The sequence below is a fragment of the Saccostrea echinata genome, unplaced genomic scaffold (assembly GCF_033153115.1).
Source record: "Saccostrea echinata isolate AGI-Se365-2 ecotype Australia unplaced genomic scaffold, CSIRO_AGI_Sech_v1 ptg000057l, whole genome shotgun sequence".
NCBI lineage: Eukaryota > Metazoa > Mollusca > Bivalvia > Ostreida > Ostreidae > Saccostrea > Saccostrea echinata.
Genome location: NW_026889806.1, coordinates 586,922 through 610,615, shown reverse-complemented (window position 1 = coordinate 610,615; position 23,694 = coordinate 586,922). Strand labels below are relative to the sequence as shown.

Genomic DNA, 23,694 nt, shown 5'->3' with positions numbered 1-23,694 from the left:
TGCTCAATTTTAATCCTAGCATCCAAAGAATACTAGAATATCAAACCAATTTATATTTATCTGGTGGATAAGAGCACGTTGAATATTCTCCATGTAACAAAAAAAAAAAAAACTGTTAAAACTATTTGGAAAAGATATCGCAATAATTGTGAAATATTTGATAAAACAATGATGAGATCAGAAGAGGGTTAAACAAAAAATTGCACAAACACAAAACAAAATGATTAATTGTAGTCATGATCTATAAAAGCACCTAACCTTCAGGGTAACATGTCCCTACTTACAACATAACACAGTGGAAAGAGTTATGCCTAGCATTCATAGCAATTTTTGGTCAAACATATTTGTATTTTGTATATTTATTGCACATTGCATTCTGTTTAAATGACAAAAACATAATAAGGAGGGGATGGTGTGAGAACCATTCATCAATGTTAACTTTGGTTCAAGATGTTTAAAAATGTTTTTAGACCTCCCATGCATCTAAAGCATCTTTGGCTTCAAATCAAATCATTCCATAAATAAACATCATAATGTAGGACAAGTGTTGTGAGCTTTGCACACTTTCATGCTCTATATCTGAAAGCACTACTGAGTTTCTAAATGGAAATAATTTAGGCAAAGTATGAGTCTCTTAGAAGGTGCATCATTTTCTCTTAATAAATATATAAAGAAGAACAACTACTGCAAGTTTTACTGCCTTAATGGTGATGATTTGTATAGGAACAGGCACATACTAATTAATAAAAGATTTATCCCACTTTTTTCACAAAGGAATTGCCTTTTCACTTATTCCTATTCTAAAGTAATTTCTTAAAGATATGTAAATAAACAAAAATAATTTTCAGTTACATTAAAAGCTGTTGTGTGCAGATCTTGTAACAAAAACAATCAGAGGAAATTGTTGACATAAGATTAAAGTAAAAATGAATATACAGATTCCAAATATTTATGGTATGTTTCCATACTATCAGTTGATCATTCTTGTGCAGGAATATATAAAGTACACATCTGTGTAAAAAAAGACATCAATTAATACCCACGATCAAATCTAAAAACAAATTTTAACAAGAAGTGTTTGTGAAACACCGATGCCCCCGTATGGCAGCTTATGGCAAAGGTTAAAGTTTCTCAAATGCAAGTCAAAATCCAGGCCAAAAGATAAAAAATGTTAAATTTGAAAGCCCTAGCTGCAACTGTTCAAAAGTTATGGCGAAGGTTAAAGTTTTTTAAAAGTAAGTAAAACATCAAGGTCAAGGTCAAAGTTGTTGGTATCCAAAGGAAGGTCTTGTCACAAGGATTACATATGTTAAGTATGAAAGCCTTAGCTGCAACCATTCAAAAGTTATGGCCAAGGTTAAAGTTTTTCAAAAGTAGGTCAAACTCCTAGGTCAAGGTCAAAGGGTCAAAGTGGTTGGTATCCAAAGGAAGGTCTTGTCACAAGGATTACATATGTGAAGTATGAAAGCCCTAGCACCAATCATTCAAAAATTATGGCCAAAGTTAAAGTTTTTCAAAAGTAGGTCAAACTCCTAGGTCAATGTCAAAGGGTCAAAGTGGTTGGTATTCAAAGGAAGGTCTTGTCACAAGGATTACATATGTGAAGTATGAAAGCCCTAGCATCAACCATTCAAAAGTTATGGCCAAGGTTAAAGTTTTTCGAAAGTAGGTCAAACTCCTATGTCAAGGTCAAAGGGTCAAAGTGGTTGGTATCCAAAGGAAGGTCTTGTCACAAGGATTACATATGTGAAGTATGAAAGCCCTAGCACCAATCATTCAAAAATTATGGCCAAAGTTAAAGTTTTTCAAAAGTAGGTCAAACTCCTTGGTCAAGGTCAAAGGGTCAAAGTGGTTGGTATTCAAAGGAAGGTCTTGTCACAAGGATTACATATGTGAAGTATGAAAGCCCTAGCTCTAACCGTTCAAAAGTTATGGCCAAGGTTAAAGTTTTTCAAAAGTAGGTCAAACTCCTAGGTCAAGGTCAAAGGGTCAAATGGTTGGTATCCAAAGGAAGGTATTGTCACAAGGATTACATATGTAAGGTATGAAAGCCCTAGCTCTAACCGTTCAAAAGTTATGGCCAAGGTTAAAGTTTTTCAAAAGTAGGTCAAATTCCTAGTCAAGGTCAAAGGGTCAAAGAGATTGATATCCAGAGGAAAGTTTTGTCACAAGGAATACACATGTGAAGTATGAAACCCTAAGCACCAACTGTTCAAAACTTATGGCAAAGGTTAAAGTTTTTCAAAAGTAGGTCAAACTCCAAGGTCAAAGTCAAAAGGTCAAAGTTGTTGGTATCCAAAGAAAGGCCTTGTCACAAAGAATACACATGTGAAGTTTGAAACCCCAAGCACCAACTGTTCAGAAGTTATGGCCAAGGTTAAAGTCTCATAAAATTTTGCAAAAGTGGGTCAAACTCCAAGGTCAAGGTCAAATATGATGGTACCCAAAGAAAGGTCTTGTCACAAGGAATACACATGTGAAATATGAAAGTCATAGCTCCAACCAATCAAAAGTAATGCGCAAGGTTAAAGTTGACAACAGACAGACAGACACACAGACAAACAGACAGACAGGACAAAAACAATACACCCCCGGGATCTTTCGATCCGGGGGCATAAAAATTTAAAGTGTTAAGCCATTTATTGTTTCTGGATGAATCCAGAAGTCTCTGACGAGACTGTAACTTTGATTGTATTAAAAATTAACCTGGAATTGAAACACTTTTTTTAGTTTAACATTTACAAAACTATATATATCCTAATGTTTTCTAAACTTGTACCATGTTTTATTATAATCAAAGTTTTGTACTTCTAAACATGAAAATTAAATTGATGCAAAACAAACTTGCATGCAGTATACATGTATATTAAAAATGATAGCCTCTGGCTCATTAAGCAAATAAATTACTCTTTTACTTCACAATCTTCATCTTCGCTAGCCAAGGGTTTCTGATCCGCTTTTCTCCTCACAAACCCTTGGCATACGGTGCTATTAAAAGTTGGGTTTTTTTTCTCGAGTTGTGATTGGAGTTGATCGACATCGTTCGACCAATCAGAAATTGCTTTAATTTGTAAATGATGATATTTGCCTTCGGGGTATATCTTGCTTCTTTAGTCTCGGTAATGAAAAACACAAGTAGACAACGATTCATAAGATAACATGTCACTCTATAAATAGATATGGTGTCATCCAATCTTAAGCTGATGTACAAATATTTTGATCAGGAATCTTATTGTAGATGTAGATTTGCACGATAAATAACAAATTAAACATTGCTCGATATCTTCTTGTTAATTATTCTTTAAAAACTTAAATTTTCAAATACGCCTTTTATTTTTGTTGATGACGCAATTTGTGTGTATGTTGGAAGATTCGAGATCACGTGTCGTAAACAATCCCAACTTTTGACTGCACCGTATGCCAAGGGTTTGTGAGGAGAGTAAAGGATCAAAAACTCTTGGCTAGTGAAGATGCACAATCTTATGAAAACAATTTTAAAGTACTTTATACTGTAACAATAATGAAATACTGTCTGTTATACTTGTTTGAAAATCTACATGATCACTTCTGAAACAGATACTTAAACATACATCTCAGAAGTTTGCTTAAAAACAAATTAACTACCTATATGTAGAAGAAGTAGCTATTATCTAAATGTTTTTATCTTTTTAAAATTAAAAACACAATAAGCTTTATGAGAAGAACATGACAAAGAATGTTATGTTTTACAATATGCCCATAGCAAGCAGCCAGCTGCCTGCCTTTGTGTTATTTAGAGATTATAAGGGAAAGGTCACCAGTTTAGAACTGGTTCCTCTGTGTTATGTATTCTCTCCCTTAAAAAAGTCTGAATTCTGAAGTCTGCCTTCTAAACTGTTTTTCACATCACCCAATGTGCCTTTTATCTACAAAATTAATCAGAATAAAAATTCATTATTACTACGCAGTATTTTACTTTGGTAAATAACATTACCTCATACTGTATTATTGTATGAGGATGAATGAAGCTATGAAAATATTAGGACTCCAACAAAGTGAAAAGCTTGAAGTAAAGTTATCTTTACATAATAATTTATGGAGGTGAACGTAATTTTGTCTTGGATAATAAAACTATTCTTACTCGATCTATAAGATCTATTGAGGATGTAATTATTTCCTTCCATCTATCAATTTCACTCTCATGTAATTGTCTTTGTTGTTGTAGTAACTGGATCCATTCTTCTTGTGATTTGGGGTAATTTCTGAAAAATAGAAAGACAATTATATAAAACTTTTTTTACATAAATAATCGAAAACATATCACTTCTTCTAAAGTCACTTCAACACTCTATGTGTCAGTGAACAAAAAAATGATCCTAAAATCATGGAGACAATATTTTTTGCAAATAAACGTAGATACCCTTGAGGTATTCTATACACTGTAAAACATGCTTATAGCAAAGTGCCAAGCACAGACTATTTTGCTTCACTATAAACTTAATTCATTATATCTGTTAAGTTGTCAATACATTTTAAAACCACAAGGAATGAAAATCACTTTGCTACAGCATGAATTCGTTAAGTCTAAAGTGTGTTTTACCGTAACATAAAGATGTTGAATCTCTCTAACCCTTTCACATATGTACATTAAGTCAAATGTACAAAATTTCAATTTTTAATGAAGCTATACATTTAGCATCATTATATTTCATTTTTATACATGTAATATGTTATATAGGTAGTATTTTACTAGATATTGGATTATAACTCACTTGAGATCTTCAGTCACTGTATGTTGTCGTGGGAAGTACACTATATTAGTGTAACTCTCCAAAGACCAGAGCTTATAGAAAAGTATGGCATTAAAGAAAACCAACAAGACCAATCTAAAATATAAAATTAAAAATCAGTTAACTTACAACTGACAAACAAGAGGTCCAAGGGTCTTAACGGTCACCTGAGTACAATACAACAATTTAGAGGATCCAAAAACTGATAAATGAAGCTTTGCTGCCCCAAAACAAGAAAAATAGTATGATTAGGATCAACAAAATAATTGGTCTAATATCTATCTGTCTCCCATTTATCACTATTACCATGCAGACTAGTAACAAAATGTCTATTTTTTAACCCCATGTTATTACTTCTTACATTGGCCTCTCTTGGCCTTTGAAGAACATTTAAAAAGATAAGTTATTTTTGTCTCATTTTTATTCATCTATTATTTCCAAGTCTACCTGATCATTAAAACTATGAAAGTATTTTTTGTATTACATGTATACAATAAATATTCTTGCATAATTTTCTTATTCTATAACCTTTCAAATACATTATTTACAGTGATTAATTTTCAAACGTGAATGGCAAAGGGGAATAACTTTGCTCAGCAGAATACAAATTAATAGAGCCCTGGCCAGGACCATAACACTTGCCTAAGTGGTCAAGGTGTTCAAAATTCTGGTAAAAATACCCTTGCATATTAAAAATTTTACTCTGTTTGCCTTCAATATGCCTAGAAGCATAGAAAATTTTCAAAGAAATGTATACCGTATATACTCGCCTATAAGTCAGTCCGCCTATAAGTCGGTTGTATTTTTTAAGCTTAAATTAGAAGGATTGACCCACTTAATTACCAGTCTTTTCATAACTCGTGTATAAGTCGGATAAAGAGTTTTGAACCAAAGTTTAACTCCCAAAAAACCGACTTATAGGTGAGTATATACGGTATTATTAAATAAATAAAGCCCCACCCTTACACCAGAGCATCTGATCCAGGGGCCACAATACAATTCTGGAAGAAGCACTTTGCTCATCATAACTATACACCTGTTTCTTTGCTTTATAACCAATAGTAGAAAAAATATTTTGAAAGAAATTATGAATTTTCACTGTATAATCAATAGAGCCCCCTCCCCCTTCACCAGAACCCCGACCCTGGGGCTATGAAATTCACAATTTTGGAAGAGGCACTCTTCCTCATCATAACTATGTACTTAATTTATTTAGTTCATTTAATACCAAGGAGCAGAAAAGAAGATTTTCAAAGAATTAATGCATTTTCACTATATAATCAATAGAGCCCCGCCCTAACACCAGAACCCTTGACCCCGTGGCCATGAAATTCACAATTTCTGAAAAGGCAGGTATGCTCACCATAACTATTTTCTTAGTTAGTTTATTTAATACCCTGGAGCAGAGAAGATTTCCAACGAATTAATGTATTTTCACTATATAATCAATAGAGCCCCACCATAACACCAGAACCCCTGACCCTGGGGCCATGAAATTCACAATTTTGAAGAGGCACTCTTCCTCATCATAACTATGTACTTACTTATTTTATTAAATACCCAGGAGCAGAGAAGAAGATTTTCAAAGAATTAATGCATTTTCACTATATAATCAATAGAGCCCTACCCTAACACCAAAACCCCTGACCCCGGGGCCATGAATTTCACAATTTCTGAAAATGCAGCCATGCTCACCATAACTATGTTCTTAGTTAGTTTATTTAATACCCAGGAGCAGAGAAGAAGATTTTCAAAGAAATAATGCACTTTCACTATATGATCTATATAGCCCCACCCTAGCACCAGAACCCCTGACCCTGGGGCAATGAATTTCATAATTTTGGTAGAGGGCTCAATGCTTATTACAATCATGCCAACAGTTTGACTGCTTGATGTCCAGGAGTAAAGAAGAAGATTTTTAAAGATTGCATTAATTTTGGTGGTTTTAGCCCCACCCCTCAGGCCTTAGGAGGGCAGAGACCATGAAATTCAAAATTTTTGTTCCCCTTCACCCATATATGATGCTATATACCAAATTTGGATGAAATTGGTTAAGCAGTTTCAGAGAAGAAGCTAAAAATGTTCAAATGTTAACACACAACATACGGATAGCATTAGGTCACCTGAGTGACTCAGGTAACTTAAAAATATACCTGACACTGTAGTTTTTTCAGTAGCAAATTTTTTGATTTATATAATAAATGGTTTCTCTATACATTGCCAAGGTCACCTAATAAATTGGAAATTAACTGATTTAACTTAGAACATGGGTGTCTCTGTGTATATAAATAAAAGAATAACATTCAAAACGTTTCTTTAATCCCTTCAACTGTTTAATAATTTTGGCATAGACGAACATTTACAAGCAACACTGTATTGATACTTACACAACCAATATCACTCTAACTAATGTATCTGCATTTAATTTAGAGATATCCTCTTTATGTATTGTAACACCTGTTAACAAAGAAACAATCATTAATGACAACAATATACATGACAGATTCAGTTTTTTTTTCAATAAATACACAACTACAGCTTTTTAATATCTATCAAGGCAAAATGGACGACAGTCTTGACTTTTGAAGTAATCATAAGCAAGAGGCCCATGGGTCATAATGCTCACCGAGTCATTATAGCCCTGCTGTTCATTGCCAGAATTTTTTTTTTTTTACATTTCCCTCTTTAATTTCATAAAAATTTTGACTCCATATTGTGGACCAATCCTAATACTATAGGGGCTATGATTTATTTAAGAAATGAATTTAATTTTTGAAGATTCATGAGGACATGAACTACGACGCTTCACGCCGGCATATTTCATGAAGCGCGTTAGCACTTCATGATAAATATGCCGGCGTGAAGTGTTGTAGGTCATGTATGTCATGAATTTTCGAAAATTAAATTCATTTTTTATATTTACATTATTTTCTGATGAGTTACCACAAATGACATCATTCAACTGTCATTTTTAAAGCAAAACAGTTTGCACTATAGTTTTGACGTCAAGTATAGTATTATGACGTAACAATGGAGATATTCATGCTCATCCATGGTAGTTCATGAGAAAATGAACAGTCTTCTAAATTGCAAAGAATCTGAAGGAAAAATATTTGGAAATGTAAATATTCAAAGTTGAATCCACACAACATTAGGATGCATCGATTAAAATGACCATGCTGCTCAGGAACAGTGTTGGTTTTTTTACTTAGACATTATGTAGAATTTGGAGCTCTGATTTTAGCCCATCTCTAATCACAGGGTTCATAATTTTAACAAGAGGCCCATGTGTTGCAAAGCTCATCTGAGTCATTTGGCCCAGCAGATTTTGTTTTTTTTCAAATTCCCCTCTTCAATTTCATAATACGTATTTTGACTCTATGTTGTGGACAAAAATCTAGACCTAAAGGAGTTACAATTTATTTAGACTTAATTCAACACAACATCAGGATTATCATGATTTGAACAAATTATAATCTTAATTAGGTCAGGAAGCTTACATGTAAGTGTCATCTTTTCTGGCTCAGTGAATTTTGAGAAGAAGACTTTGAAAAGATGTCATTTAATTTTCACTAATCCTTAATTACTATAAAGGTTCATATACTAGGGCATTAAAATTTAGCCCAGTCGTCCTCTTCAAATGATAAGTATAAATGTAAATTAGCGCACAAGTGTTTTAACAATGACATGTATAAGCTTTAATCATGTACTAGTATGTATATGTTTTTAAATAAGTTGACAAGGTGCTAATATACACCTATTTACTGGCTATGAGGACAATAGCAAGTTTATCGTTCCCCAAGACAGCAACTATTTCCCGAGGCGCAGCCGAGGGAAATAGTTGCTGTCGAGGGGAACGATAAACTTGCTATTGTCCGAATAGTCAGTAAATAAGTGTTTTATTATACCGAAGCAGTCTTTACTTGTGTTACGTCACAATCTGTATAAAACCAGAAGAGTTCCGAGATGAAAAGCGAGGGAAACAGAATGCTGCCGGTGAATAGTTTAATGACTATTTCACCATGGGCAAATAGCACAAAAACTATTCCACGGTAGGGGCTGTTTGGAAAAAATAGCATGTTTATTCGTAATATTTTTATATAGAAAAAATTCACAGAGGTATAATAAAATATTATATTCACTAAAATAAGCTTATTTTGCAGAGGAACAAAGAAACAAAGGCACCAAAAACTTTCCCTTAACTTTGTGAAAATTAATACCCGGTACATTGTTTTGTAACATACAATATGACAAGAAAAGAACCTTTTTGGTCTCAGCAAATAGTAAATTATAAATCTGAGCTTATGCTTAATGACAAGAAGTGAAGTCAAGGTCAAATGATAGGTCAAGTCAATTTTATAACAATAATTTGGTCTCCAGTTGAATTCACTGGGAAGTCCAATGAGTAAGAACTTACAAGTAAATATGACTAATCATGGCATTGCTGTTCTTGAGAAAAGAATTTTTAAATATATATCCTATACATTCCTAAGTAAAATTTTGATAGCCCATTGTGGCCCCACCCTACCCCCCAGGGTCATGATTTTAACAAACATGAATCTACATTACTGGTATGTCAGAAAGCTTTCATTCAAGTTTCATCTGTTCTGGTCCAGAAATTTTTGAGAATAAGATTTTTAAATGGCCCAACCAAATTTTCATTATTTCTTAATATCCACCCTTAGAAGAGAGTGTTGGCCTTTATTTGCATAAACCTGAATGCCCTTCACCCAAGAATACTATGTGCCAAGTTGGGTTGAAATTGGCCCAGTGGTTCTGGAGAAGAAGATAAAATTGCAAAAAGTTAATGACAATGACAAAGAGGACAACAAACAATGGAACATTTTGATCAGAAAAGCTCACTTGAGCCTTCAGATCAGATGAGCTAAAAAAGTGCTCCTATGAAACTAGGTTAGATGATGAAATGTGAGGTCAAAATCATAGGGGAGGTTCAAGTCAGAAAACAGTTTCTTTGAAACTGTGCTTAAAATAAGAAAGCACAGACAGAAGAATGGATGCCAGAAACAACAAGAGGCTCTGCCTATATTTATATTTATGATGTGGCATAAAAACTTCATATCAATTACTGTACATTGAAATTGAATTGCAATGAAAATATCTTTCACTAATTTAATTCTTTTTCCTAACTGTGAAACAAAGAACTGAAACAATCAATTCTCTACATGTACACATTTCTAAGCAATGGATATAAAATAAAGGAAATATGTAGCTGCCAATTATACTACATGTATATACAATAGAACAAGAAAAATTGTGTAGATGTTTCCATACCACAGACATGTAAACATGTATATGTGTACCCATGTAAAAGTATGCATCTAGCAAATCTTTACTATAAAATGCCATGACTTACTTTTGACTGGGGTGGTGGGTGTTAGACTTGACTTGACAGCTTGTCTTGTCTGTTTATCTATCAGAGACAGGTGTCTGGTGGGTTTTAGTTTGTGGATTTCTGGGACTACTGGATGCTGAGCTCGAACTCTCCTCTTTCTAATTTTCCTTTTGCCACTAGCACGAGTCTGCAGAACACTGGTTTCAAATTTGTCTGACTCTTGCTTCAAGTGAACACTAAGGGTATTGAAGTGATCTATACAACCTTGTATACTATTCTTCTCTATCATACCTGTAAAGATGACGGAATTATAATCACATACATGTATTTCATTCCACAATTTAAATAATATATTGTAATTGCCAATTTAATTCAAGTTACTATATATCTCATAAATCAAGAAGTAGACCTTGTAAACCAGTACCAAATGGTTTCATACTATCCAAATGCTAAACTAAGTTTGTCCAAGATCTAGCTCATCATCAATATTAAAGGTTCAGACTTTTCCCCAATTATAAAAGCATTCAAGCAAGTTCATGAGTTTCTTTTCTGTTTTACAGAAAGTAGTTTTTGATTGGTATTTTATGATAATGTCATATTGGTGATCAATATCACCCATAGAAACAGTAGACTATCCACCCTCATTATCTTTTGTAACAAAACGTAAGACATTATCTATTGATCTTTACTTCATTATCTTCTCTTTTTCACTCAAAGTTACACAAGAATATTTACAGATATAACATCTTTTTTTGAAATAGACATTCATGTGTACTTTTTCTTACATAGTCTACAATTTCGCACAGGGGTCTTAAATTTAAAATGTAATTAATCTAGTTTAATATACTACATTTATAAATTCTATTTTTGACTATGCTGTGTTTATCAATTTTATTTATAATACATACTCTTGACCAGTCCCCAAACAGACTTCTTGTAGCGGACCTCTGACGTGACCTGGAGACGGGACTTGTACCTATTGACCTTGGATATGCAGTATCTATTGACAACCTTAAAGAAAAGGAAGATACATATCAAATGCAAAGTAACTCTTAAATACTAGTATACATGTATATTGCATATCTGGTGTGGATAATGAAAAACTCCAAACTGACACTCTGGTCATTTTATCAGTAACACACTGATAAAATCTTTATAGATTCCTCTATGACTGTGATGCTGTCAATGATGCATTACCAGAAAATAGACTGAATCTGTAAAGGTATATATGTATGTTGTATATATATGTATGTTGTATATGTATACATGTTCTATATGTATGTATGTTGTATATATATGTATGTTGTATATATATGTATGTTGTATATATATGTATGTTGTATATATATGTATGTTGTATATGTATATATGTTGTATATGTATGTATGTTGTATATACATGTATATGAATGTTGTATATGTATGTGAATCAGATTAACTGGAGATGATACTTTACAAAAAACTTATTGCCTTTCTGGAACAGACAGTATACTGAATCTCAATGGTATATCTGTAAGAGGTGCTTAAGATTTGTCAGTGATACCTCATGAGAGAATTATATACAGTCAGACCTCATTATCTCAAACTTGATGGGACTGAGAAAAAAACTTCATGATATCCAAGGTTTCAAGATATTGAGGGTAAAATACTTAAGAAAGATAAGAATGACTTGGTTAGGACTTCCCAATCACTTCAACATATCCATGGTAATTGAGATATCTGTGTTTGAGATTACCGAAGTTCAACTGCAGTACATTTCCAGAACCAACTTGAAGAAAGTTTACTGTATCTGTACTAGTATATCTGTAGAGGTATTTACGATTTACATGCTTAAGTATCACCATTTCACTGAAATGAAATTTACCTTAATATGTACCGGTAAACTCTATCATGTAGCTTTTAAAATCTCATTTATAATGCACAATATTTTGATGCATTCTGTGCATGCAAATGTACTTATTGTTAAAATGTTCTCAATCAACTTTTCTTAAAAGTTTTGAAAATGTCAATATTTGTCTTTTAAATTATTCCAAAAATTCAATTGTTTACTTCTCATGCTTTTTTTTTTTTTAAATTCTGCTAGCGCACTTTTTTGCTGCCAAATTTGATATACATAACCTTGGACTGATTGGATTTACTACCATTCTAATTGATTTCACCATATCTTAGTGCGAAATTTATTTATAAATCAATTCAAAATTTAAATGCCAACTGCAATTTAACCACATGAATTTATCATGCAAAATAATAGATTATTTCAATTCAAAACAATTCAATAAAAATCATGATATGTCTACAAATCACTTACCTGTATCTTCCTTGCCTTAGCCCCTATCTTAGAAGAGTTTTTTTATGAAGATTAACATATAAACACTAATAAAAGAGTAATTTACACCTGAGCTGACATAGTCACTCAATATCCAGTATCGAGTTTATTCCTAGGGATAGGGCATATAGTGCAGAAGTGTGCACACCTGTCATGCAGCACCCATTATGTCATCATAAAATATTGAATGCTTTTTTTTTAACTTTGAAGTGCACATTTAATGCTCTTTATTTATCAAACTTACTGAATTAATTCAAATACAGATATTCCTCATTTTAAATATCCTTTATTCGTCATCCTAGCAACTTCAAACATAAGTTATATAATCATAACCTTCATTTTCACATATCTAGGCGGTGATCAAAGTGAGAACTAATGTCAGTCTTATGATTTCAGATCTGTATGTATATGCTAGCTTTATTGTTTTAGATGTGAACAACAACCTTGCTTGATGGAAAGTGAGAAATACTTCCACTAGATACCTGGCCCATAAACTTCACGATTCTGCAGTCATGAGGGTCATAAAATATTGATAAAATATAACAGTTAGGAAGAAAAGATGAAATTCTTCAGTAATGACTGCCATCCTTGAAAGATTGTTGATATCACTTTTTTCCAACTCAATATTAGTCTAGCAGTGAAAATTCTGTTTCATAAGAACAGACACTGTGTAGTCAAATGGACAGAAAGATCTATGATGTGAATATGAACTTTAATGTTTTGCAAATAAAAGAGAAAAGCAAAGGTCCTTATGCAAAGAAAATACTTTTTTTTTAAATTGGTTGAGTTGAGATGAAGTCTACAGTGTTGTAGAATTGTTTTCTGCACTTTCCCCTTCCCAAACATCTGCCAGTGTAGATATTAACCAACAAATAACTCCGAGAGCTCAGAATTTAAGGCCTTCAATGGTTTGTAGATTTAACAACCATTAATTCCCAGGGCCAGATAATCTTAAACCTTCAGAGGTATAGATATTCATCCCAGTTCCTGTTGAAGAATGTGCTATTTCAGCATGTTTAGTTTATGTAATTATGTGACAAATCCTATACAAATCCATGTTACACCAAAGTAAAATTACTGTTTGTCTGGAATTGGCTTTTGCCTCATTGAAATTACCCCTCCTGAAAAAAAAAATATTTGCCAAAGGTAATTTTTTTTTAAATTTAATCAATTCTCCTGAACACACATGCCACCCATACACCTTTTTAGTATGGGATCTATGCAAAAACTGGGTTCTTGGTTGTTAGGAAATACCTTTTACAAAAACTCAGGAAAACAATGTGTTCACTGCTTATTGAGATTTTTATCAACAGTTTTTAATTAAACTTCAATTTTGAAAAAATAATAATGATTTCCCTCCCTCCCTCTTGAGTCTGAACCAAACCCCGCAATTCCAAACATTTCAAAAGGATGGCCTTATGCCTCCATGTGACCTACTGACTGTAAGTGGAATCAATACCCCTTCAATGTGACCTTCTGAATGTCATAACGAAAACAAGTTTAATCATGCAGTGAAACCAATCTTTAATAACAATCAACAGATACATGTTATCAGCACTCTAGATCAGTAGATACATGCTATCAGCACTCTAGATCAGTAGATACATGTTATCAGCACTCTGGATCAGTAGATACATGTTATCAGCACTCTAGATCAGTAGACGCATGTTATGAGGACTATAGATTAGTAGATAAATGTTATCAAGACTCTAGATCAGTATATACATGTTATCAACACTCTAGATCAGTAGATACATGTTATCACTTTTATTTTTATTCTTCATGACAACCTTCATCTATGATACTCTATTTGAAGTTACTGGTACCAACCTCTACTAACTGGGAATGTACAAATGTAGTTACCCAGCCATATATGAACCTTCACATATTCGTAAGTGATGTTAAAGCAAAAAATGAACTAGACTTGTAATGAAAAGTTTGAGAACTAGTCATAAAACTAATCATACTTACTATGAATGTATTTCCATAAGGAATCCCCAGACAGGAACACTCTGTGTCTACTGTGAAGTAAGTACCAGGGGTTGGATCCTTCTGACAAGTCTGCAGCTCAACGGCCTGGGAAGACTTTGGACCTATCGAGTAGTTTAATGGGATGGTGTAGCTGACCGTGCGAGTTTGTTTACCATGTCCCATGTCTTTCCATGGGGTAAAGGTGAAGTCTGCAATGGTAAAAAAGCAGTAAACATCAAGTCTTATTATTAATCCTACAGTTGTGATTATGGATTACAAACATTGTTTTAAAAAATAAGAACTTCAGGCACATTTGTAAAGCAAATGGCAATTTATTTGTTTAAATTTCATTAATAGTTAAATATTTTACACTCTTCATTTGAAGAAAATAAAGAAATAAAACTTTCATATAAATGACATGACCTTTTGACCCCCTTCTAGAGTGGAACTCATTGTAGAAGTCGGACTCTGTAAACAGCATCTCAAACATTTTCTCCACTGGAATAAAGTACACCTCATCCAACATAGGTTTCTCAAAATGGTTATGTTCAGCACAAAACAGTGTTCCTTCTCCTGCAAGACATCAACAGATTAGAGGCAAGATCAGAAGATTGATGTCTGATAGAAAACTAAATTCATATAACTAGGAAGAAGGGGGTTAAAAGCCCCAAAGTTTTTGTTGTCCAACTTCGATAATTGCGTACAAAAGTGCTCATTATACATGAAACTTTTAATTATAAAATATTGTAGTATTTGAAACACTTCTTTTTAAGAAATGAATTTAATTTTTGAAGATTCATGAGGACATGAACTACGACGCTTCACGCCGGAATATTTCATGAAGCGCGTTAAAGCTTCATGATGAATATGCCGGCGTGAAGCGTTGTAGGTCATGTATGTCATGAATTTTCGAAAATTAAATTCATTTTTTATATTTACATTATTTTCTGATGAGTTACCACAAATTTCATCATTCAACTGTCATTTTTAAAGCAAAACAGTCTGCACTATAGTTTTGACATCAAGTGCGGTATTATGACGTAACAATGGAGATATTCATGCTCATCCATGGTAGTTCATGAGAAAATGAACAGTCTTCCTATTTGCAAAGAATCTCAAGGAAAATTATTTGGAAATGTAAATATTTACGAATAAACAAAATGACACATAAGATATGTATAGGCAATAAATATTACTGTTATACCTTTAAAAATTGTTTCCTATACACAAGTAAATCTATACTAAAAAATGTCTCGCATTTCCAATGTATTTCCAAGCAATCCAAAAAAAAAGTTTGACTGCTGAGTGTGAGGTATTTGACTTGTCAATAAGATGTTAGACCGCTATGATGGTTTGTTTTTTTTTACGTCACACTGTAGGCAGGATCAGCTATATCTTATCAATTATCACAAGCATGGAAGCCAGTGCAAGACATAATAAAAATTAAAAGGTATAAAAAAAAAAACAAAAAACTTTACATTGTATTGCCTGTGTTCTTGGGTAAAATGAGTTTTGTTAACCCCTCGAACCAAGCTGTCTGCCTTTGGCATAACAGCTTCAAGCAAGCAGTTTGGTTCTTGGATCTGACAAAATGCTTGTTGCCCTTGAACTCCGTCAATAAATGTATAGTTCTATAAATTCACATATTTTCGAGGGGACAAATCTTTGTGGTTAGAGAATAAAATACTGGTTAATGCGGATTTGAATTTCTGGTTGAAAAAGTATGTAATGTTATATATTTCAAATTTCACATTTTTAGGAGGTTACCAATTTGTGGGTTTCTTCATACCAAGACCCCCCCCCCCACACACACACACAAAATTAAGTGATTTCACAGTACTTCATAATCAAATCTGAATCAATATTTATCACATTTATTTTTTTGGATGGGGGTGTGTGAAAACTTACTACTGTGAATTTAATTATTTGTCAGATATTAAACTTTTGATTTTGTCCCTTACTTCATCAAAATTTTACTCAATACTCATTAACATTCAAATCTAAATTGTTAGAAAGTTGCATTTTAATCTCTGAAATGCTTTCTAATTTTCTTTAAAGCTAAAGACTCCACTCCTCTAGCCTAATTACTCTTTAAATGTTTCTCTCTGATTCTGTAGTTATGAGAAGTATTTCCCTTTACAAATACCTAATTTCTTTTATCAATATCAATATTAATTTTTTTTGCTATTTTCCAGAAAACTGAACTAACCCTCACTGTCCTCTGTGGTATCACTCTGATCAGTAGCAACATCTTCCACTGGATTATCCTCTACTGCTGCTGGGGCAAATAACTGCTGGTCTTTACTGTTATTAATGTCCAGGTCATTCTGAGGTAGCCCTGGTAACAGGATACAATCAGAGTCTGTGTTTTCTGTCTGTTAGTAAAATAAATCAGGTTAATAGTCAAACTGTTGCTTCAAAAAGCTTAAATACTAAACATACATCATGTAAATTTATTCTAGTATATAATAATACAGTCAAACCTCGTTATCTCGAACTTCATGGGACCAAGAAAATACTTTGAGATATCTGAGGATTTGAGATATCCAGGGTAAAATATTTAAGAAATAAGTGCTCAGGACTTCAAAATCACTTCGACATATCCATGGTATTTTGAGATATCCCTGTTCAAGATACTGAAGTTCAACTGTATCTAAAATATTTGGACAATAAGACTAAAAATTATCTTTTTGCACTGCTTTCATTCCCTACACTAAAAACAGACCTGATTTAACCCACTGGGGGTCACTGATCTGATTTAACCTACTAGGGGACACTGACCTGATTCAACCTATTGGGGGTCACAGACTCCTCCCTGATTGGTTCTTCTATGAGTGAGGGTGGGGCTACATAATCGTCATCACTGGAGTCCAGACACAGCTCCTCCCCGTAGTTATAGTGAATCCATTGCCACATCTCTTTAGCTGCCATAGGCTGTCAACAGTACACACAAACAACAGTAAATTATACATCCTTAGGGCTTATTTCTGGATTCTGGGTGTAGAAATACCAAGGAATTAAAGCTACCAGTATTTCATACACCATCTTCATTAACAAATTAATGAGCTAAGAAGATTTTCATCTCTACCCACATAATTAAATCATATGAATTATAGTTTAAATTCACATGATGTCACAGTAATCAATGAAGAGATGAAGTTAAATATCCTTTTATTTAACATTGTATGTATACTTGTACACTTAAGTGGTTATGAAAATGTTTTTTGTACAAAAACAGGATGCTTTTGAGCAAAGAATAACCACAAATATTAGGGTATATTAATCATATTGAATTTCCCTAATTAACCCTCTGGCTGCGACGTCAGTGTACAGAAAATATAACGTCACTGCGAGATTAAAATGACGTCACAATTTCTTTGACATTATTTTGTGGGATTTTTTCTGGTTTACGCTTAGTGCGCGTCAAATACAGGATAGGTGTATGGAAATTTATTCAATTTTAACATCAAGAAAACTATGTGGATTTAGAAATTCTTTTTTTTTTTACATGTATATTTTGTCCCAATTTTAATCATTAATTATTATGATATTTTAAAGATATTTTCGATAAATACCAATAATCGATTATGAAGAATGAATTCATAAAAATCAGAAGCGAATTAAATTAAAATCAGATGAATAATCCTAAACATTATCGATAGTTTGTTAAATATTTGCTAAATAATAAGGTAAAATATAGTATATAGATCAACATTAGTATTTTTCATTCTCCATCTTTTTCTTCATTTGCATTCAACTTTTTTACTATACGGTTTGATGCCTTCTAAAATATTTCGCTCAAAGTCCAAAAATTGAAGCGTACGACGTTCTATTAATTTTGCGTCTGCGGCCCGCGTAGATTTTTCTATTCCTAAATTAAATAAAAAAGCAAGCTAAATTTTTCCAAGAATGGTTCTCACTTAGAAAAATATCATAAAACAACTTTTACCTATGAATTTGAATTAAATTTATTAGAATTAATTCTATAAAAGTTGTATAAATATTCATTTTGGAATTAATGTAGACTGAAAGATTAAACACATATTAGGCTAACTGATTTAATTTTTGATTAATAAACCAGCAATTAGGAAAAAAGATCTACCATTAAGGTGTTCAGTGCAATGCGCCTAAGCTTCTCTGTTACATGTAATTTGGCCAAAGGGCCGAGACGATACCTTTCAGTCTGATGTTTTAGACTGGTGGAAGTAAAATACTTTATGGCTAATTTTTGTGCGTAGCCCACTTCCTTGCCGATAAATGATATAGGAATTGGCTATAAGGCGTTGTTAATTTAAAATAATCCTTGGTATAGGAAAACTTACAAAATACAATTCTAAACTGATAAATATATAGACAAGTTGAAAAAATATAATTTGTATATATCAGAGGTAATTTTAAGCAACATTAATTCTGAAATTCCATATTTTATGGATGAGATCGATTAAAGGGAAAAAAAATATTTGCAGTTTATCGGAAGTAAAATTTGATAAACGAATTCAATTAACTGTGTCAATATGGAATAAAATTCGAAGAAAATAAATTAGGGTTGTATTCCATATTCTGTTGGATCGAAATGATATCGGGATCATATAATTCCTACGAATTGTCGGACAAGTCGATACCGGCAATCTTGTTTTTACAAAATAAACACCAGGGAACTTTTGCATTTTGTACTGAAATTATGCTGTAAAGTTAAAATACATACGAACAATGTTTTATTTTATGAGAGAAAGTGAAAGGATAATGAGAAGAATTCAAAATTTAATTCAAACCAATACAATCATGCTATTAGAATGTTAGAAAAAAATTTGCTCCGTATCCACATCTTAGTATCCAGCTGCATTGTTCATGTAAGATGAGATTAAGATGTAATGTTCACCATGATATATGGGATATTCTATAAACTAGCAAGAAGGGTGTTTTGTAAAGGAAGACTTCGGTTGACAAGGGCATTGTTTTCTTTTTTACTAAAAAAAAATTGCTTTTGCTTTTAACATTGGGTAATAAATCCTAGCTTAAACCATTTTTTTTAGAATATCAAGCATAATGAATAAACATACACTTGACAAAGATTAAACGGGATTTGAAAACAAGTTAATTAAAAACATATTTATCCGTCTCCTTAATTATTACTGAGTATTTGTTTTTTTGTAAATAACGCATCCTTTTTTTTTGGTTCAGAACAAGGTTGAAACTATAAATAAAAGTTCTTATCATCTTATGGCCTAAGTAAGATTTTTTTTTGGGGGGGGGGGGGGGATTTCAAGGGGAAAGGATATGATAGATAACTGTTTATGAATATCTGGATTTTTTTTTTTTGGGGGGGGGGGGGGGGGGGTAGGGTTACAAATTAAGATACACTTAGTATAAACTAATACAGGATGAAGAGTATAATGGGTCCCAAAAGGTCGTGTCTGTTTGTCTGTAAACAAGGTGTTAATCGTTTTTTGTATACTAATCTTGTGACTAAAATTGGAGAATGAATGTCAAAATCATGAACACCTATATTTAGAACACGAGAGGACAGCATCCACGAATATTTATCAGATTAAATGCGAACCGTGCTCCCTACCCTATATACCGGTACATATCTGCTGGTTGCATTTGTAATATACGTGCAATTTTTTTTGGTGAAATATCAATGGCTTACTGACAACGGGAGAGCGAGGGGATTACAAAATTATTACACACTTATTTGGTTCTTATCTATTTATTTTTAAAATGAAATTTTCACTCTTCTTTTTTCAACAAATCCTGACTGTGTTTCCTTAAAATTGGGGTTAATTGTAATAGTGTTTTGGTGGAAAATGAATTCCTTAGTATTTGAAAGCGAAGACATTAAAGATTTCTTCAATTTTTTGAGGTAATGTTAATAGAGAATTCTTGTATCATTTAGACTCTGCTCAAACAGTTTTCTATGCGGCTTTTTGGCAGGCACATACACTACAGTACGATGTCACTTCGACTCTTAAAGGCCAAAATTACCAAATATATATTTGAGCTCGATGACATTTACATATAATTCCACAACAGAGTGTTTGTGCATACATGTATTTACGTGTGTTTGTAAGGTCTTTAAACATGATACCACGACAAAAAGTAAAATATGCATAGTAGCTCTCATTCTTCATAATTTATAGATTTCATGTAAGCTCAGATGGTTAATTATAGAAAATCCAAGTGTTTACCAAAAAAACTTGCATTTTAAATCCAACCATATTTTATCAGTACATGTATATACAGAACATGTAAAATCTCTTGCTAAATGTTATCCTTTGAAAATGTACTATTTATGTACACTGTACATGTAAAGTTCAGTAATAAACGTGTACGTTGGGTCATACCCAGCGGTCCCGCGCGAGGTACTGGTTAATATATGTTGCGATATCATTGCCATGGAGAAACAGAGAGAATATTGAAACCTGCCTCTGGTCTTAACACCTTACATGTAATATGCAGCATGCACGGATGGATGGGTGGGGTGGGGGGTCCGGGAACCCCACCCCACCCCTGAAACTTGCGGGATCTTGGATACGCAGCTGTGCAGGTGTCCTAAAAAGCCATAGATTCATGCCTGTAAGATTTCTTAATTTAAAGTGTACTAAAATAAACTGTGCCTAGTATCTGAGAATATATGGTTACTCGAATAGGGTGTGGGGTCGTGTTGCGAAGATAGAACTTGCTCTGCACATCAATCTATCAAGAAAATATAACAGGATCAGGTATGTGATAATTCGATGGGGGAAGGGGGGGGGGGGGTTCGACGTAATGTGGGTAAACGTGCGTATGTCGGAGAAATGGTTTGATAGTGTGCGGATAATTAAAATCATTCACACACCCTACATTTGTCTATATTTGATGGCAAACTTAATCTTTGCTTTCGGATTCAAATCAAAATCAGAGTCAAATTTGGAAGCAGAATTCTTTTTTTGTTTTCCAATGTCAGACCGATTAAGTAATAATGAAAATAATAAAAAAAAATGACAGAATTTTGTAACTTTTAAAAAAAGAAAATTATATCACTAAAAGATAACGCTATTTTCTCTCTGAATGTGGGGATGGGGTGTGTTTTTTTTTCCCTTCATTTGATCTGTATAGGAATGTTATAAAACATTTTATTAGTATAACTTGAAATATATTTTATAATGGACGTTTACGTATGTTCTCATTTCACAGTTATAATAATATGAAAAAGTATTTCGACTGCGCATTTAAGAATTAATCACATGCATGGAAAAAATACAAGTGCATATAATATAATGATTAAATAAATGTGTTACTGGCTTATTTAACTTACATTTAAATGCAAATGCTTTTAAATTATTCAGTCTTTTTATAAAAAAAATGCTGTGAAAATATAATAATACTAAAGAAAATCTCAATAAAAATAGAGAGAAATCACGCAACATTTATGACGTCGCCAGGGACATATATGTCCCTCCCGCAGCGAACGGTAAAAGGACATATATGTCCTTCCCGCAGCCAGAGGGTTAAAGTGTGAAAATTCAATCACATGAGCAAACACATGCTATGTTTATCATAACCAGAAATCTCTGATCAGATTGAAACTCTTATTCTTTAAACCTGATATCAGCTGGTGCATGTTTGTTTCTCATGTTGAAAAGTAAAAAAACACTTATCACTTAAAGCCTACAGCATGTCAAAACAATTTCAAGAAGTACTGTAGTATTGGTAAATAAAAGAAAAATTTGATTTTAAATGTATTATAACTTTAATTTTCTTACCTACAAGAACTAACTGTAAAATGTCTATTTTTTCTGTACATGTATTACTAGTGAGTGCACATTTAGCGCAGGTCTCACCTGTCCCAGTAGAGCATTCTGCCAGACTCGGAACAGCATCATGTATGTCTTGTCTCTGTTCCCCAGACTAGTGAAGAAGTACTTCTCTCTCTCTGTCTGGATCTGTATAGCATTAGGAATCACTCGAGCTGTCTTCTCTTTAGTGATGGAGGTGATCTCTTTACATGGAATGGCCAGCTAAGTCAACAACAACAACAACAACAAAAATGATACAGATATTCTACTTCAGAGGGCCTTTATGAATGATCAAAAATTTCATTAGTATGATATAGATATACATCACTATTATGAATTTCATACCAGTGTTTCCCAAGTAAATATGTTGGCATAGAAACAGACCCAGTTTTGTGTAATATACATCCTGCCTTGGACCAGAATTTCTTTTTGCAAGGCACAAGAATAATCTGCAAGAAAAAAATATTTATTTCAACATTATATATTACAACTCACAATCCTTGAGATGACTTCTATAAAAGAGACTTTGGAGGCCAAGATGAATTACAGACCAAGAGAAACAATTAATACAAAAATATTGTGTTAACAATGAAGCAACAAAATCTGTTGATACTTATCAGATAAAAAATTTAACTTTATAACTTTAATAGAACTTTAAATTCAAGTTTCACAAATCAAATTTTCTCAATCCTTTTCTCATTACATTTAAACTGAAATCTGTTCAAAAATATCTGTATTATGTAACAAATAAATACAATAAACAAACAATATCCTTACCTACAAGAAGCCGATCCTCTCTGTTTACATCCTTAAAAATCTTCCTGAAATCTTCACTCTTTGTTTTATATGAAGAATTCCACATCTAAAATATACAAATTTAGTAATGTACTACAAAATTTATCATGCAGCATTAGACATTGTATTTATTTATTATTAACAAGTTCTTTGATTTTTTTTCACCTGAACTTAAAATTCCAGTTTACATCTTAAATAGGCTGTTTTTAATCAAATATGTTGAGTACACTTTCAGGTTTAATATAGTTAATATGAAATACTACTGTAAAAGAATTGACACATAGTGATTACAATACACAGTTACAAGATAAATTTTGAGATGATACTGGTATACAAAATGGTTGATTGCTCAAACAAAACACCCCCTTCCCCATCCATGAACCCAAAATGTGCTGTGACAATAAAATATAATGCTGGTGGTTTAATCCACTGCCAAGATTTGAATCCTCATATCAGGTCATTTACATAAAGTTAGAAGCCTCAAACTTTGATTTTAAATTCTTATCCAAAGTCCAACTGGATCCAACACTTACATTCCCATATATATTAGATGAACATATGGTACATGTGCATGATTGTACAGTGTATATAAAATTCCTGTCAGCCCCTACTCAAAACCTGTTAGCTTTCTAACCAGACTGACAATGTTTTAATTAGGATTTCCAGCAATTTCTATATTGATTTTGACAAAAATTAAATTATT

The 23,694-nt window shown here is 32.8% G+C and overlaps 2 protein-coding genes across 2 annotated transcripts in view; one reads left to right on the top strand and one right to left on the bottom strand.

The window, feature by feature from the left end:
* Positions 1-23,694, top strand: part of LOC133174152 (NADH dehydrogenase [ubiquinone] 1 alpha subcomplex subunit 5-like) — a 173,632-nt gene that overhangs the window by 123,599 nt on the left and 26,339 nt on the right. The window lies entirely within an intron of this gene.
* Positions 3,741-23,694, bottom strand: part of LOC133174172 (protein Aster-B-like) — a 30,074-nt gene continuing 10,120 nt past the window's right edge. The window contains exons 4-16 of the mRNA XM_061309235.1: positions 22,974-23,058; positions 22,542-22,645; positions 22,242-22,418; positions 17,200-17,352; positions 16,628-16,793; positions 14,842-14,991; positions 14,419-14,627; positions 11,031-11,133; positions 10,144-10,413; positions 7,157-7,226; positions 4,752-4,865; positions 4,121-4,241; positions 3,741-3,905 (exon numbers count right to left, since the gene is read on the bottom strand). Of these exons, the coding sequence (XP_061165219.1) occupies positions 3,822-3,905; positions 4,121-4,241; positions 4,752-4,865; positions 7,157-7,226; positions 10,144-10,413; positions 11,031-11,133; positions 14,419-14,627; positions 14,842-14,991; positions 16,628-16,793; positions 17,200-17,352; positions 22,242-22,418; positions 22,542-22,645; positions 22,974-23,058 (1,806 nt within the window). The 3' untranslated portion in view covers positions 3,741-3,821. The remainder of the gene's footprint in view (positions 3,906-4,120; positions 4,242-4,751; positions 4,866-7,156; positions 7,227-10,143; positions 10,414-11,030; positions 11,134-14,418; positions 14,628-14,841; positions 14,992-16,627; positions 16,794-17,199; positions 17,353-22,241; positions 22,419-22,541; positions 22,646-22,973; positions 23,059-23,694) is intronic.